The sequence below is a fragment of the Sturnus vulgaris genome, chromosome 25 (assembly GCF_052056855.1).
Source record: "Sturnus vulgaris isolate bStuVul1 chromosome 25, bStuVul1.hap1, whole genome shotgun sequence".
Taxonomy (NCBI): Eukaryota; Metazoa; Chordata; class Aves; order Passeriformes; family Sturnidae; genus Sturnus; species Sturnus vulgaris.
Window position 1 is genome coordinate 5,971,646 of NC_142267.1, and position 16,909 is coordinate 5,988,554.

A 16,909-nucleotide genomic window follows, 5' to 3' on the forward strand; every position below is an offset into this window, starting at 1 on the left:
TGTGTGGGTTTATTCTCATCCACGTAGCTTCAGACATCAACTCATCCATCTTACACAGCCATCAATGGTTTTTAAAAATACTAATAATACTTATTTTTCACAATATGTTCCTTACAGCCAATTAAATTTCCCTTTGTTAACTAAATACATGGTGTTTACTGCTGTTCTCTATCCCTGGTTTTGTGCCTGTAGCTTTTCTCTCTAGTAATAAATTAGTCATCCCTAATTTATTCTCCTTGAACTGTGGGCACTGTAGCAGGACATTTATTATCCATAATGACAGACTGTATTTTATCAGAAGTATCTTCCTGTGCACAATGGTTTTTATCATCATTCTCCCAGTGACCTTGTGTCCATGGGTGGGCAGAAGCCACAAGCTGTGGCCTGGGAGGTTCATGCTGGACCTTAGGAAAGTCTTCAGAGAGAAACTCCAGCTCAGACCCCACAGAGATGGGAGGTCTCACTGAAGTGAGTTCCCACAGGAATCCTCCAAAGTCTAATTTCTACTTTAGGACGTCTTTTTAGCCATTTTTGAAACCCACTGCTTGCCAGGAGTTCTGTCAAGAGTCTGCCTGATGGAGAGGACATCCTGTTTGGTGTGGGTTGCTTCATCTTTTCCTCTTGTGGAAAACATAATATTTTGTCTGAGGTTTGTGGCTGTGAGAAGATTAAGGAACATTATCTTTTTTTCATTATTCTGGCATGTACTGGGGCTGAGTACCATGAAGTCCTGGGAGACCCTTAATAAGACATGGCAGTTGTTCATTGACAAAATATAATGTTTTTTAATCTTCTCACAACCACAAAACACAGACACTTCTGCTTATTTTTTTCTGCACAGAAGAAGATTTTCCCTTCAGAAGGTCCCTTGAGTGAATGACTGAAGTGCAAAGCCCCTGGTAGAAAATCAGGAAGCAGGAAGGGCTTAAGCAGAGCTTTCAATCCCTGTGTCCCCATTTGTGAGGGGGACAAACCCTCCTGTGCTCAACTCCTCAGTGGGACTGGAGAGTCCTGATTTCTCCAGAGCTGGGTGACAGAGACCCCAGTGCCCCCCAGTCCATCCCATTTCCCACCAGTGCCCCCCATCCCACACTGAAGGATCAGAACCTGCTGGATCAGGTGTATATCCAAGATACCAGGACTCCACCCAGAAATGGTGCAGTGCTGACTTCCAGGAGTGGAAGCTGTAGAAGGCTGAAGAGGAAGGTGTTCTAATTCCCTTTATTCTTCTTTGGAGGTAGCCAGGTGACAGCAAAAGGATGGAGGGAGATCAGTTTGGGTTTTTTACATTCCTGGCCATTCACTTGCTCCCAAAGACCCTCTTGGCACCGTGGGCATTCTGCCATGCTGAGGATCACTGGGGCAGGGGAAGGAGCTGGCCCTGGTTAAGGTGATGAAGAGGAGACTGAGGGGACACCTCTAAGTGACCTTCAGGGCAGTAATGAAAACACAAACTCTTTGCAGTGGCACCAGATGATACAATAAGGGGCCATAGACAAAAATATGGCTGGGGTGGTTAAGGTGAAAGCTCCTTCCTCAGGAGGGTGCTAGGACAGCAAATGGGGAGAATCATCATCATCATCATCATCACTGAAGGCTTCCAGCATGGCTGGACAATCCACATCCCCCCTGAGGGACAGACAGTCCTGTGCTCCCTCCCTTCTGGGATTTGACCAGAATATCACAGGTAGATACTGTGGACTGTGCAGTTTTTCAGTTATTCCTGCTCTCTGTTACCATGCCCTGTTTTTGTCCTGCAGGGTGGGAAGATCCCAATCCGATGGACAGCACCTGAGGCCATTCAGTACAGAAAGTTCACCTCAGCCAGTGACGTGTGGAGCTATGGAATTGTCATGTGGGAGGTGATGTCCTATGGAGAGAGACCCTACTGGGACATGACCAACCAGGATGTGAGTTCTGGGGAAGGCAGGGGCAGGAACTCTGCAATGGGAGCATTGCAAGGCCTGTCCCAGCTGTGCCATGCCCACTGCTCCTCTGCTGTGGCAGATGTGTCCGAGGTCAACACCTTTGCAAGCAGAAATGGGAATCATTTGGGGGTTTATTCTGGGATTGGGGATGGCACAGCACTCACTGCACAGGTTAAGGGGAGCACCCCAGGGGTATTGGTGCCAAGAAAGGGAAGGAGCAGATGGGTGGAAAAGGAGATGTCCCTGAGCTGAGAGCTGAGCTTCATCTACTGGGATCACAGACACTCCAGGAAAGTCTGTTACAAAGCCACACGATGGCTTGGGTTGGAGGAGACCTTTAAAGATCAACTCCTTCCAACCCCCTGTCATGGTCAAGGACATCTTCCACTGGATGGTCATTAAATCTCCCCTGGGAAGGTTGGACTGTGCTCTGTAAAAAGCCAAGTAACAGACACAGCTGGAAACCAAAACCACGAGGTGCTTCAGAGCATGCTGGATTTTAAATACTTCATTCCTCTGCTCTAATTCAGCTCAAACAGTTCCATGCACTCCTTGCTCCCAGGGATCCAGGAGTTTCCTTCAAGGATGGTCCCTGGCTGCAGTCCCTGCCCTCAGCACAGCAATGCCATTTCCATTCTCCCTGGGGCTCAAAGCCCACCTGGCTGGTGGCAGTGAGTGCTGTGAGGATGCTGCAGCTGCATGGGTGTGTCAGAAGGGCTCTTCTAACTCCGTGTCTCAGAACAGCTGCCCTTCCTCACCCCATGAATACTCAGGATGTGATGCCAAGGTCCTGGTGGACCTAGGGGATGCAGAAAGCTCATCCTGCCTCTTGCAGTCTCTGCCTGGCTTCCAGTGTGTCTCAGAGCAGCCTCTGGGGAGTCCCTTGGAAGCCTTCATGCACTTCCATCTCCACCATCCTGTGGGATCCTAAGACCTTGCCTTACAGGGAGAGAGTGAAAGCCAAGCTCCCACCTGACTCCTGTCCCTCCTCCTGTCCCTGTGGCAGATCAGACCTTTCCCATCTCAATACATCTCCATCCATGCCACATCAGGTTTCTCCAGAGTGGGACTATTTCCTCCCTAATGCCTGGTGGGAAATCCATTAACATGAATTCCTAAGCCTGGAGCAGGTGGATGATGCCTTTGAAACTTTGGCTGTTCACAGCCTTGCCCCAGCCTCTGTCACACCAGGAAAATGTTTCCATCAGTTCTTGGAGGCAGAGGGATTTAGGGGTCTGCCTTTCTCAGCAGAGAAAGATCAGATCTAAGCCATCATTGTCACCTCAGTTTCAATCATATCCTGCACCAGGTGTTCCTGTAGCTCCCCTGCCCTTTGTCCTTCTCCTGGAGCTCTTCCCTTGCTGGTTTCTCCTGCCACAGCAGCAGCACTGATGGCTGTGCAGGGATGGCAGAGCTGTGCCAGGATGGCAGAGCTGTGTCACGATGGCAGAGCTGTGCTGGGATGGCAGGGCTGTGTCAGGGATGGCAGAGCTGTGCAGGGATGGCAGAGCTGTGCTGGGATGGCAGAGCTGTGTCAGGGATGGCAGAGCTGTGTCTGGGATGGCAGAGCTGTGCTGGAGATGGCAGAGCTGTGCAGGGATGGCAGAGCTGTGCTGGGATGGCAGAGCTGTGCAGGGATGGCAGAGCTGTGCTGGGATGGCAGAGCTGTGATGGGATGGCAGAGCTGTGTCAGGGATGGCAGGGCTGTGCTGGGATGGCAGGGCTGTGTCTGGGATGGCAGAGCTGTGCAGGGATGGCAGAGCTGTGTCTGGGATGGCAGAGCTGTGCTGGGATGGCAGAGCTGTGCAGGGATGGCAGAGCTGTGCTGGGATGGCAGAGCTGTGTCTGGGATGGCAGAGCTGTGCTGGGATGGCAGAGCTGTGCAGGGATGGCAGAGCTGTGCTGGGATGGCAGAGCTGTATCACGATGGCAGAGCTGTTCCTGTCCCCTGGCACCTCCCCCTACACTGTCTCAAGCCCCTGCTCCCCCTTCCCGTGCCCCAGGACACGCTGCCCCCGAAATTGCCATCACTTAAGCACAGCTGGTCGTGCTGTGGGGGAGCGTGGTGGGCATTGAGGGCTGATTACCCTCCTGACCCCGGGCTGTGAGAGCCTGGGGCAGTGCTGGGAGAGGACACACACAGAGCTGGGGCTGCCTCTGCGATGTGGCTGATGGAGCAGGGCTCACTGGGAACAGAGATGAGTGCTTGGTGCTTGCCTGGTGCTGTCCCCACCCTGTCCTGGGCACAGCTGACACCCAGGGAGCTGCTCTGGGGCTCAGCACCCCTTGGGAGGGTCCCTGAGCTGCACAAAGCTCATCAGTAGCCGTGGAATCCTTGGGGCTGGAAAAGGCTCTGAGATCATTGAGTCCAACCATCAATGCAGCACTGCCACCTTCACCCTGAACGTGTCCCCAGGTGCCACATCTACACGCCTGCTGAAGCCTTCCAGGGATGGAGACTCCACCCCTTCCCTGCACAGCCTGTGTCAGTGCTAGACAACCCTTTCCATGAAGATATTTTTCCCTACCATCCAATCTAAACTTCCAGCTTGATGCCATTTAGTCTGGTCCTGCCACTTACCTGGGAGAAGAGACCAACCCTCCCCAGCTCCACCCTCCTGTCAGTGATTTTTAGAGGAGTTACCTCTGGTCAGACCCTCACAGGCCCTGTGGGGCCACCAGGGCACAGAGTGCCCAGCCAGGGCAGCAGAGCTGGGGGAGGGCTCTTCCACCTGGCAAATTTTGGCAGTGCCAAAGTGTCTCAGGTCAGCCTGCCCAGCACCTTGGCCACACAGAGCAGTGCCTGCAGCACCTCCCAGTCCATTCCCTGGAGCCACAGACCATCTCAGACCCTGCCACATGCCCCACCTCACACTCTGGATTGTTTGGCATGAGCCACCAGCTCTTCCTGCTTCTCTCCAATTCCCATTCCCATTCCCAGTATCCTTCATCTTCTCTGTGTAGTCTTCCCACTCAGCAATATGTCCACCACCACGAGAAGGTCTGGACTTCCCTAGGATGGGGGCACAGCCCTAGGGAATCCCACCAGGAAGATTTCTGTTGCTGGAGTTGTGCAAGACCCGGCTGGACAAAGCCATGGCAGCCTTGATGCCACGGTGAGAGCAGCCTGAGACATTGAGGTTCTTCCTCAGGATCCCTCAGGGAGGTTCTGTCACTCTTTCCCCTTTCCATCATTCACATGGAGTTGGTGATTTTGAGATCTGCTCCTGATTTCTGCAGTATCCTCAGCTCTCATTTTTGTCCTTCCCTCTGAGTTTTGTTGCCATTCACGAGCCCATCTCTGGTGTTCAAGGCTCCTTCTGCTCATCCTTCAGTGCCTGTGCTGTGCATGGCCAGGGAGGCAGGAGAGTCCTGCCTGTGCAGGCCTCTGTCAGAGGAACAGATGGTCCTGGAAGAACTGGAGCAGCCTCATCCTCGTTTGTCACCCAGGAGGGGATGGAGGGTGCAGGTGCAGAGTGGCAGGGAGATGGAATTCCCCTTGAAGAAAATCCTGCAGCCCGTGTTCAGGGGGCATTGCAAGACCAGACATTTCCCAGGATTGTGTGGAGCAGTAAGGAGAGACCAAAGCCTTTTTGGATGATCCTGGGGCTGCAGGGTGCCTTTGGATGATCCTGGGGCTGCAGTGTGGCTTTGGATGATCCTGGGGCTGCAGGGTGGCTTTGGATGATCCTGGGGCTGCAGGGTGGCTTTGGATGATCCTGGGGCTGCAGGGTGCCTTTGGATGATCCTGGGGCTGCAGGGTGCCTTTGGATGATCCTGGGGCTGCAGGGTGCCTTTGGATGATCCTGGGGCTGCAGGGTGGCTTTGGCAAGCTGTGCTGCAGCTCTCCTGTGCACACTGCAGCCGAGTTCTGCTGGGCCTGGCTCTGCTGACTGGCACCTGGGTGCTCCCCGTGGAGTTTTGCACTTGCACAGCCTGCAGGAAGATCCAGCTGTTTCTGCTGACCCGGCACACCCAGGCCATGGCACAGCCCTGTCCCCTGGACCAGCTGGTTCGTGTCAGGAGCACAAAACACCACTGGAGGATGGAAAACACAGGGCCAGGCTCCCTGTCTGTAACCCACCCCTCTTTTCTGGATGGGGATGTTTTTATCAAACACAGCAAACTGTTGTGCTGTGTCCATGATCCCTTCTCTCTGCCTCCCCTGCCTGGAGCTGTGGGATCACACATCCTGTCAGGCCAGCAGGGATGCTCCTTTCCCCACATCAGGAGACTGCTCATGACAATCAGCCAGGCTGGTGTCACCTCCCAGGACACCTCACACCTCACCTGACCTGCTGAGGGTGATGCCTTTAGTTTTAAGTTTTCCTATTCTCCTTGGATGTGCTTTTCTGATGTGCTGGGGTGATGAAGACAAACCAGTCCTATTCTAGTTAAGAACTCAAGGACAGTTTCTCCAAACTTCAGGCCCTGAGCACAAACTACATGGAAAGGTGGAGGGGGGGGTTCATGCAAATTAACCAGAACCTATAAAAGTGTGAGATTTTATGGCCAACCCCTCCTTTGCTTCCATCTTGGAGCCATCCAGGCAGGGGCCACCACTGTGGCACTGATAGTGCTGGGGTGTGGCTTTTGTAGGCCTCACAATAAATACCCATTTTATTCCCCTGAACTCTGTGTGCAGCCTCTGTTCCAGCTCCTCAAGGCATCAAGGGCTGGAAGTCTCAGAGTGAGGTGGGGATGAGAGGGAAGGCAGCAGTGAGCACAGGCTGCAGGACCAGCCCTGTCAGTCACCCTCAGGATCCAAGAAAAGGCACACGATGACTTCAACAGGTTTTATCTGAGCTGTATTGATGCCTCTTTCCCTTCCTGCAGGTGATAAATGCCATTGAGCAGGACTATCGACTGCCACCACCCATGGACTGCCCCAATGCCCTCCACCAGCTCATGCTTGACTGTTGGCAGAAGGATCGAAACCACCGGCCCAAATTCGGGCAAATTGTCAACACCTTGGACAAAATGATCCGAAATCCCAACAGCCTGAAAGCCATGGCACCTCTCTCCTCTGGGTACGTGTCTCTGTCCTCCTCGTGTCCCTTGGCTCCTCTGAGCACGTCTGGTGTCCCCTGGTGGCACCGTGCCTGCACCTCTCAGGAGCTGCTCTAGAGCTTGGCCTGTGTTTGATCCTGTATAGGCATCAGTAATGCTGTATATAGCATTAAAAGATCATAGAATCACAGTTTGGGGTGGAGGAGACCTTAAAGCCCATCTGATTCCACCCCCTGCCATGGTGACACCTTCCACTGTCCCAGGTTGCTCCAAGCCCCATCCAAGCTGGCCTTGGGCACTGCCAGGCTTGGGGCACCCACAGAGCAGGGATCCAGATGTCAAGGTCCCTCTCCTTGGGCAGCTGCAGAGAGCACAGGCAGCTCCTGGACACTCTGCACACAGAGGAGCTCCTTGGTTTCCTGTACAGGGGGATGCTGGGGCAGTGGGGTTGTTCTGGTGTTCCAGTCCCACTGCACTGGAGGCAGACACAGCCCCACGAGGCAGTGTGCAGTTCCCTGGGCTGGCTGGGTTGCTCCAGCACTGCTCCTGTACGAGAATGAACTCTGTCCCTGTGTGCAGCCAGGATTTAAAGCTGCATCCCATCATCTCTGATGGCTCCTGCATGAGCTCATCCAGAAAGGCTTCCCTGGTGTTCTCACAGTCCTTCCTGTTGGGAAGGATGAGGATTTGACAGGAAGGTCTCACAGATATGTGTGTATAACAGAAAGATCTGTGAATGTAGAAGCTGAAGAAGGAATAGAAATGATAGCAAGTTTTGATATAGAAGAAAAGAATTGCTGAGCCAGTCTGACTGGGTAACTAAGAAGGCCAAAGGTATGTTAGTATGGGAGTTGGAAGGGGCTTTTATGGCTTAGAGCAAAGGATAAATCCACCTCAAACAAAAGATGGTTTTACCAAGCAAAAAGATTTTCACAGGGAAACAAGAAAGCCAATGTTGCAAGTAGAGAAAAGATCTCAGAATTTTCCACTATGAGAAAACTGAAAAACAACTTCTAGCTTCAACTGTAACACACTAACGTTTTGTGATTAGAAAATTGTAACATGAATGTGGTGATATTAGTAGTTATGATAGGCTGTAGGTGATAGTAAAGGTATTGATTGGTTGTCAATGTTTTAAGATGCTCTGTAATGAAAAGTCTAGAATGCATTGAAACCAGAACTAGAGTGGCTTCAAACGAACCCAGAGCTGTGGCTGAAAAGGCTGTGGGCTGGGCTCCTGTCACCCATGGCCTGTGAATTGCTGAATCCTCTGGATACAAAAAACAGCATTTTAAAGAGCCAGTCTGGAATCCTGCTTCCCTCATTTTTGGCTCTTTCACCTTCCTGTGACAGATCAGTGATTTCTGAATGCCACAATCCAGGGCGGTGCCTGCACTGTGAGTGATGCTGATGCAGCTGCTGCAGGGTGCAGGAACAGTTGTGCTCGCAGCTCTTGCTCAGCCATTGCCCATTTGTGTGTTTCAGGATGAATCTCCCCCTCCTTGACCGCACAATCCCGGATTACACCAGCTTCAACACTGTGGATGAGTGGCTGGATGCCATCAAGATGAGCCAGTACAAGGAGAGCTTTGCCAGTGCTGGTTTCACCACCTTTGATGTAGTATCTCAGATGACTGTAGAGTAAGTGCCCAGGTTTTGAGTCCCAAAGCACAAGGGAAGGTCCCAGCAGTTTTGCAGCAATTGGTATTGAATTAGATTTTATTTTCATGTGATGTAGTTTTGCTTTTATAGAATTGTTGCTTTGTGGAGCCACCTTTGATCTGTTCAGCCTCTAAACCATGTGTTTGTCACTCTGCACCTGCAGAATTCCTCTCCCCTCTACCACTCTGTGCAAATGAACACCCCTGCCAAGGGTGTCCAAACGCCCACAGGAAACAGGCTGAGATTTCAGGCTGGCCTCAGACAATGCTCCAGAGCACTCCTGAGCTCTGCAGTCCCCCTGGATGGCTGATGTATTGATGGAGACAAGCATGGTGCAAAGTTCTGCCTAAGAAAGGCAGAATCACAGAGTGGTTGAAAGGGGCCACTGGAGTTCATCCAGCCCAACCTTCCTGCCCAAGCAGGGCCTTCTAGAGCTCCTCACTCAGGATTCTGTCTGTGGGAAGAGATTTCACACCCTGTCTGGGAAGCCTGTTCCACCCACACAGTAAAGAAGTTCTTCCTCATGTTCAGGTGGATCTTTCTGGGCATCCATTTCTTCCCAAACCCTCTCAGCCTGTTGCTCTGCCACGTGGATCAGAGGCTCCTCCAGCCTCCCACACCTTGATAAGATCCCCTTTTGGGGAGTAGTTTCAAGTTTGTGCTGCATCTACAAAAATCATCCTGCAGTGACACATTGTTAGCTAGTTCTTCAGAGAGTCAGGCAGCTGAAATCCCTCTTCTGGTTTTGAAATCCCTTGGGGCTGGCTGGGACTTTGATGCCTCTGCTGAAGGATTTGTGGCTGGCTGCAGGTATCTGTAGAAAGCCTCAGAAAGGGCCAAACATTAGAGCTGTCAGTAAGGGCTGCAATTCTCTGAGCCTGGTGGCCAGGGAGGATTTTGGATTTGGTTCTTAAATCCAGATCTTAAATCTAGTCAGAATCCTTTCACTCAAACAGCCACTGTGACCTTCTCTGTTTTTTTGTTGTTATTTGCTGCTGAGAAGTTCCCATGACAGTTCTGACTGTTTTTGGACATCTGTAGTGCAATCCCAAGGCCCTGGGGATGATTTTGGCACAGTATTGGCTGTGTTTATACAACAGAAAGAGAGAGAGAGTCCACAAAATCTGAAGGCTAGAAAGAACTTTGACCAAAGAGAGGAGTCAGAGCAGAGCCCAGCCCTGCCTGGGTTCTGCTATTTGCAATATCTGACAGCATGCAGGCAATCCAGCTAATGCTGGCAGTCCTTTCACAGACATGCTCTGCATCCCTTAAATGCCACTTCTCCCAGTCCATGACTGTGTCCCTCAAGTCCTCTCCAAGAGCCTTCACCACAATCCCAAGGGCATCCTCAGCTCGTGTCCCACCAGGTTTGGCAAACTTCCATTCCACATTCCTCACCTGCTTGCCTGGATGTACAATAGAGAGGACAGTCCAAGTCCCTTTTCCTTGGAAAATTGTGGTGGAACAGGACTTGACACCACCCTCTGATGTCCAGCCTTTGCAGAGGTTGATAGGAATGTCATTGGAGCTGCTGGTTCACCCACATTTGGAGAGGCAGCAAAGTGTGAATGTTCCCTGAAAACTGACTCAGTTCACCAAATGCACGTGGTCTCTACACTGACCCACAGGAAAGGGTTCTCACTGCTTTGTCTGCAGGCTGGGACATCTGGACACTGAATTCCTTCAAGAATCACAGAACCATTTGAGTTGGAAGGGACCTTAAAGCTCATCTTAAAGCCGTGGGCTTTGAGACACCTTCCACATCCCAGCCTGCTCCAAGCCCCACCCAGCCTGGCCTTGGACACTCCCAGGGAAGGGGCAGCCACAGCTTCCCTGGGTAACCTGAGCCAGTCCTCACTAGCCTGGCCAATGAGCAAAGAATTCCTTCCCAATATCCAATCAAATATTTAATGTCCACGGCAGAAGCCTTGGAATCACAGAGCCACAGTCTTACTCTGGTTACAGACACGAGTGAAGAATTCTTTCCACCCTTTGGAGCTTCTCTTTATCCTTCTTTGCCCAATAACCTCTACTCTAAACATGGCAAAGTTTTGCCACTCTTCCCCTTAAAATGTCTGTTCCTAAGGACAAAAGGCACCTGAAATTCCTTCAAGTCAGATTTGGGTCACAGGGCCTCCCATCCTCTGATGGGAAGAAGAAGATCTGAAGATTTCACACCTGAGGTTTACTCACCAAGGGGGACATGAGAGCAGGCTCAGCTGGAGACATGGGTAGGACCAATTTAGAGCCACACTCATGCTCTTGGCATGCTTTTATTTCTCTCAGATATCTACATCTATAAAAAATAGAAGCTGCCCAGTAATGAGATTGCCATGATTTAACAAAAGGATAAGTGCAAAATTTCATCATTTTGTGGTCTTATCAGCTCAAAGGAAAAGCATCAAGAGCAGCATCATCTGGATATGGGGGTCAGAGCTACACTGAGGAGGGGCAGGACATCCCTGGTTAGTGTGTCACAAAATGAAAGAAAATCCAAAACAGTGCAAGGGTAAAAAATGTAAGACAAACTGACCCCCAAGCAGAGAGCAGAGCCTGTGGCATTTGGTTTAACACTCTGTTGAGGTTCAGGACTCTGAGGGTGCTGCAGGAACACAGAAAGTGCAAAGATTGGACAATAAACAAGAAAAAGTGAAAGAGTAGAAGTTTCACAGGGTTTGCATCCTTTTGTTGCATCCATGGAAGAAATCCGTGGATATTTCAGCTCCCTTCAGTCCTTCTTCATGGACTCATAGAATCAGGGAATCACAGAATGGTTTGGGTTGAAAGGGACCTTAAGGATAATTTTAAATCCCATCTATGATCTTGTGGTGCTGTGAGAAAATATCTGCTGACATTTATGTTTGTTTCCTTTCCTCCCAAAGGGACATTCTGCGAGTTGGGGTCACTTTAGCAGGACACCAGAAGAAAATTCTGAACAGCATCCAGGTGATGAGAGCACAGATGAACCAAATCCAGTCTGTGGAGGTTTGATAGCTGCCTGTCCTCCCACTCCTCCTCCTGGAGGCCCTGCTCCCCTTTGCCCCCTGTATGTCCAAGCTCCAGGTTCTGCATGGACCAGAGACTGGGAGCTGCTCTGAGGATCACAGCAGCAGGAGGGAACACCCTGTCCTCAGCAATGACAAGTTGCCAAGAGCTTCTAGAATTTAAGCAATGGAAAAAGGGAAGAAAACAAAACAAAACAAAAAAACAAAAAAAAAAAGACAATTATTTTGAAAAAAAAAAAACAAAACGAGCAAACTACAAAATATTTTTAAATAATAATAAAGCAATTGCATTCTTGAAAAGGGCTCCAAGACCAGTGGGAGTCTCCAAAGGAAGAGGAAAGAGCAGCTTCATGTTTCCTCTTGCACAAGGCTGCTGCAGCTGGAGCCAGGCACCTCTGGAGCAGTGGGACTTCTCCAGGAAGAGGAATGCAAGGAAAGGCCTCGAGAAGCACATCTCCCCCTGCCAGGGCCCTGGGAATGCCCTGAGCCAGGCCCTCCCCAGGGCCCCTGCCAGCACACCCAGTGGGGAGAGCTGAAGCTTTTGGTGCTGTGGAACCAAGTGCATCTCACAAACTGATGGACTTCTTCAAAAGCTGAAGACTTTTTTTTTTAAAAAAAACAAAACAAAACAAAACAAAACAAAAACACAACAAATAAACTAAGACTAGAGGAGGCTGTTTCCGACAAATGAGAAGGAATCTGTAATGCCTGGGGGGGTGGGGATGGGGAGAACCAATCCTTTTTACATCTCTTCTTTTCTCTTGTCATGGAACAGTTTTGTGAGTGACAGTTTCCTAAGGGTCCGTCCATCCACCCTCCAGTGGCATCGTGTCTCACACATATCATTGCTCAAGACTTTTAGTGATATCCTTTCTAGATGCCAATGATCTTTTCCCAGAAGACTTCCCAAGTACAGTATGTAGTAGTTTTTGATTACAAATGCTGACGTGTACCTTTATTTTTCGGTTGTCATTGTTGGGAGATTTGTCCTTTTACGTTGTTTTGTTAACACCAGTTTGTGAGTTTGGGGTTGGAAATTTTCAGTTGGTTGGGGGTTTGGTTTTTTTGTTTTTTTTTTAAATGAAAAAGAAATGACATCTCCAAGCATCATATCATCCAAGAACTTAAATCCCTTCCCTGTGGAAGGAAAAAATTGCAGCTTATTGACCATATGACAGGAGAAAAAGGTTTTTTATATGCACATTTCCTCCCGTTTGCTGATTTGTTCTTTCCAATTGGTCGTGGCACCACAGATGTTTGTGGCTCTTGGGGTTCCAAGTGTTTGCCAAGGTGAAAAAACAGCTCAACTGGGGGGTGAGCAGCATCACAGGGGGGTTGGGAGGGGAAGGTGGGAGAGTGTGTGGGTTTTGTGAGGGAATTATGACTCCACAGCTGGCTTCAGAGCCCTCTGGAAATGTCTGCCTGCTGAGGAAGGTGTTGGGTTGGTGCATGGGGAAGGCAGAGAGAGCCCAGTCCTCTCAGAGGAGCTGTGGCACAGCATTTTGGAGTGGGGGCTGTGTTACCTGCAGTGGGGATGGGTCCCTGCAGGTGCCAGGCTGTGCCTTGGGGACCCTGTCCCTTTGTGGCTGATGCAGCCTCAGGCTCAGTCCCTCACATCAAAGAGAACCTGGGACAGCAAAACTCTAATCCCAGCTCTCCAAAATGCTGTGGTTGAGGCTGAATGATCAATCCATGGGTTTTTAAATAACTGAAGAAAATGTGTTTAGTTGCTGACCAGGTCTCTGGGATGTGTGAATGCCCCCAGAGCACAGGGAGGTGCAGGTCAGAGCCAGGTTGTTGTCCCTGCCCAGCAGCACCTCACATCCTCTGGAGTGTTCCACGTGTGGCATTTCCCCACCCTTCTCCTGGCCATGGCCTCAGGACTGGTGTTTACCAGCCCCTGTCTGCCACTGCCATCATTCCCGGGCTCCTCCTCTTGTTTTTGGCAGCGAGGATTGTTGAAGGCACGTTCACTGGGAGCTGCCTGGCTGTATTTTCCACCAGCTGAATCCAAGAGGAAAATGTCTGCTGTGGATGAAAATCCCAAGCTGTCTAGACCTCTGTGGCCAGACATCATCTCCCCAGACTGCTTGTAAATTATGAGGCCGTTTATTAAATACTTGTAGCATTTTCTACTGCCAGACCAGATCCAACAACAAAGCCCTTGGGAGTGGCATCAGAGCAGTCCCTACAAGCAAGATTTCTCTCCCCTGAGCTCTTGCCCTGTCCCAGGGTTTGCTGCTGTGGCAGCAGGGGCTTTCAGTGCAGGGATTGTCCCTGCAGCCCCTGTCGATCCCAAATCTGCAGTTCAGTGTTGTGTTGGTGTTCGCATCCAGCCCAGCTCTGGGTGTGCAGCTCTGTAGTGATGGGGGCATGGCAGGAGGGGTGTGCTGGGTGCCAGGGTCCTGTGCTGAGCTCAGTGCCCACAGGGCATCCCCTGGGAGCCCCAGCATCCCCCTGCATGGCTGGCAGGTGGCACAGAGGGGTGTGGGCACAGCTCTGCCCTAAATCCAGCCTGGTTTAGCCTGTGTATCCAAACCTTTGGAATATCCTCGGAATGCCTTTGCATCCAAAAAGCACCTACCCCTGGTCAGATGATGGGCTCAGCTTTGAAAGGACACCAGAAATCACTGGGGTTGACCAAAGCACAGGAGGTGTTTGCAGAGGGCACACAGGGACACCAGGAGCTGAGGTGTGGGAGCCTCCCCTGTGTGTCTGTCCCTCGCTGTGGCCTCTGTGCTGTGCCAAGGAGCAGTTTTGTCCCTGTGTCCCAAAGGCACAGGAGCTGTCTGGTGGCAGTGCAGGATGGTGCTGTGCCAGCCACAGCCAGCAGTGACCCCAGAGCTGTGCCAGAAGAATTCTTCCTACAAATCTCACCAGCACATTCCCATGGGGCAGCCATGTGGAAGGAGCACATGATGTCCCTCACTTGTCCTCCCCAGACAATTCGTGACACTGAGGAGGAGCAGTGCCCAGGCAGCATCCCTCCAGAGCCACCCGGGCCTTGGGAGGGCACTTCAGGTCTTCTTCATTTGGAGACATTTTGTCTCAATGCACTGAATCTCCCTGCTGGCTGCTTCAGACACATCTACCTGCCAGACCCAGCCCACTGTGAAGGACAGGTCCCAGTGCCACAGCCCCCAGAGCTGTGGCAGCCACCTGCAGGACAGAGAAAGCACATCCTTGTCTCTCCTTCTGACCAAAAATCACATGGTGGGGGTACTAAAAGTAACACCTTCCCATCTGTTAGGACCAGACATGGCTGTGACATCTGTGCGTGGCTGTGCAGGACTAATGGAGAGCTGCACTAAAATAGACACGGTCCAGAAAACACTGCAGTTTTCTGCATCCCTCAGCTTTGCTGGGAGCACAAGGAACCGAGTTCCTGTCAAGTGCTTTGGTTGTAAAAGCCTCTGGCACATGCTGCAGAGTGAGGGCAGAGGCACTGGAGTGACAATAACATATTTATTTCATGGGTCTCCAGTGCACTGCTACAAAATGGGAGTCTAATGGAAAATTCAGCGTGTTCCAAGGGGAAAAGGGGAAAAGGCACTTGCTAACATTGACACTGTGAAATGCTGTTGTGCATGTGCATGTGTGCATGTGTGGGTACTGAACAAAAATCATCGCATTTTCAGGCAGCTTGTTGCAATTTTCACATTTCCCCTCTACCTTTCAAGCTACCTCCCAGCCCTTCCCTTCTCCCGTTCCCATCCCGTGCTGTGGATGGCATTCCGTGGGAATGCTGAGCAGCTTGGAAGTTCTCAGTTGGACAGTGATGAGTTCAAATCTTGCAGAGCATCACAGGGTAGAGCAGAGGAAGCAAAGCATATGTGGGCAGTAAAAAGTTAAAATATGTTCTGTGGGTAATTTAGAGCTATTGTCACCAGCCCATTTGCTGGAATTACAGCCCAGGGGTGTGAAAGGGAAAGGAAAAACAAACCTGTAAGATGCAGCAGTAGCAGGAGGAGTCACCTGTCCTGGTGGCTGTGAGGATACAAAACAGGATCTGCTCTCCTGTCTGGTAAACCCTCAGAACTGCCTTTCATGAATTACTGGAGATTTGTGCTTTTCAGCAGCTGAGAAGCTTCTCCTCTCCGTGTCATGCTCCCCTGCCTCTGATCCCGGCCTGGGCTGGGGTCCATCCCATGGCTGCACTGCAGGGACAGCTCAGGGCCACCGTGCCAGGGTGGGCAGAGCCCTGGCAGGGCCTGGAGGACCCGGGGGCCCAGCAGAGCTTCATCCCTGGGAGCTCCTGCGTCCTGCAGGCTCCTGCTGCCCCCTCCCCAAACCAGGACCCTGCTCTCTTCCCTGGAGCTTGAGCTGGGCTGGGCTGGGCTGAGCTGAGCTGAGCTGAGCTGAGCTGAGCTGGGCTGAGCTGGGCTGAGCTGGGCTGGGCTGGGCTGGGCTGAGCTGAGCTGAGCTGGGCTGGGCTGAGCTGAGCTGAGCTGAGCTGAGCTGAGCTGAGCTGGGCTGGGCTGAGCTGAGCTGAGCTGAGCTGAGCTGAGCTGAGCTGAGCTGGGCTGGGATGGGCTGAGCTGAGCTGAGCTGAGCTGAGCTGAGCTGGGCTGAGCTGGGCTGGGATGGGCTGAGCTGGGCTGGGCTGGGCTGGGCTGAGCTGAGCTGAGCTGAGCTGAGCTGAGCTGGGCTGGGCTGAGCTGAGCTGAGCTGGGCTGAGCTGAGCTGAGCTGAGCTGAGCTGGGCTGGGATGGGCTGAGCTGGGCTGGGCTGGGCTGAGCTGAGCTGAGCTGAGCTGGGCTGGGCTGGGCTGAGCTGAGCTGAGCTGAGCTGGGCTGGGATGGGCTGAGCTGGGCTGGGCTGGGCTGAGCTGAGCTGGGCTGGGCTGGGCTGAGCTGAGCTGAGCTGAGCTGAGCTGAGCTGAGCTGAGCTGAGCTGAGCTGAGCTGGGCTGGGATGGGCTGAGCTGGGCTGGGCTGGGCTGAGCTGAGCTGAGCTGAGCTGGGCTGGGATGGGCTGAGCTGGGCTGGGCTGGGCTGAGCTGAGCTGGGCTGGGCTGGGCTGAGCTGGGCTGGGCTGGGCTGAGCTGAGCTGAGCTGAGCTGAGCTGGGCTGGACTGAGGCCCTTTCATCAGGATCAGGTGCTGGCTGCACTGCAGGGCTTTTCCCACAGTCCCTGAAGCCGTTGTTGGAATTTGGGTTAAAGGAAAGGTTCTTTCCCAGGAATCCTCACCCAGGCTGCAGATCAGCACTGGCCTGCAGAGAGAACCCCTTGGAGGGTTTGAGCAGCTGGGGAAACTTCTTGTTGTATTTGCCAGGCTGATTTATATGAATCCTGCAGTCAGGGC

General features: G+C 51.9%; 1 protein-coding gene across 2 annotated transcripts in view; it reads left to right on the forward strand.

Moving 5' to 3' along the window:
• EPHB2 (EPH receptor B2) overlaps positions 1-12,808 on the forward strand; it is a 132,083-nt gene extending 119,275 nt beyond the window's left edge. For both annotated transcript variants that reach the window (XM_014881699.2, XM_014881700.2), the window contains exons 13-16: positions 1,761-1,910; positions 6,765-6,958; positions 8,424-8,579; positions 11,483-12,808. In XM_014881699.2, coding sequence (XP_014737185.2) covers positions 1,761-1,910; positions 6,765-6,958; positions 8,424-8,579; positions 11,483-11,591 — 609 coding nt within the window. In that variant the 3' untranslated portion in view covers positions 11,592-12,808. The remainder of the gene's footprint in view (positions 1-1,760; positions 1,911-6,764; positions 6,959-8,423; positions 8,580-11,482) is intronic.
• The last annotated feature ends 4,101 nt before the right edge of the window (positions 12,809-16,909 follow it).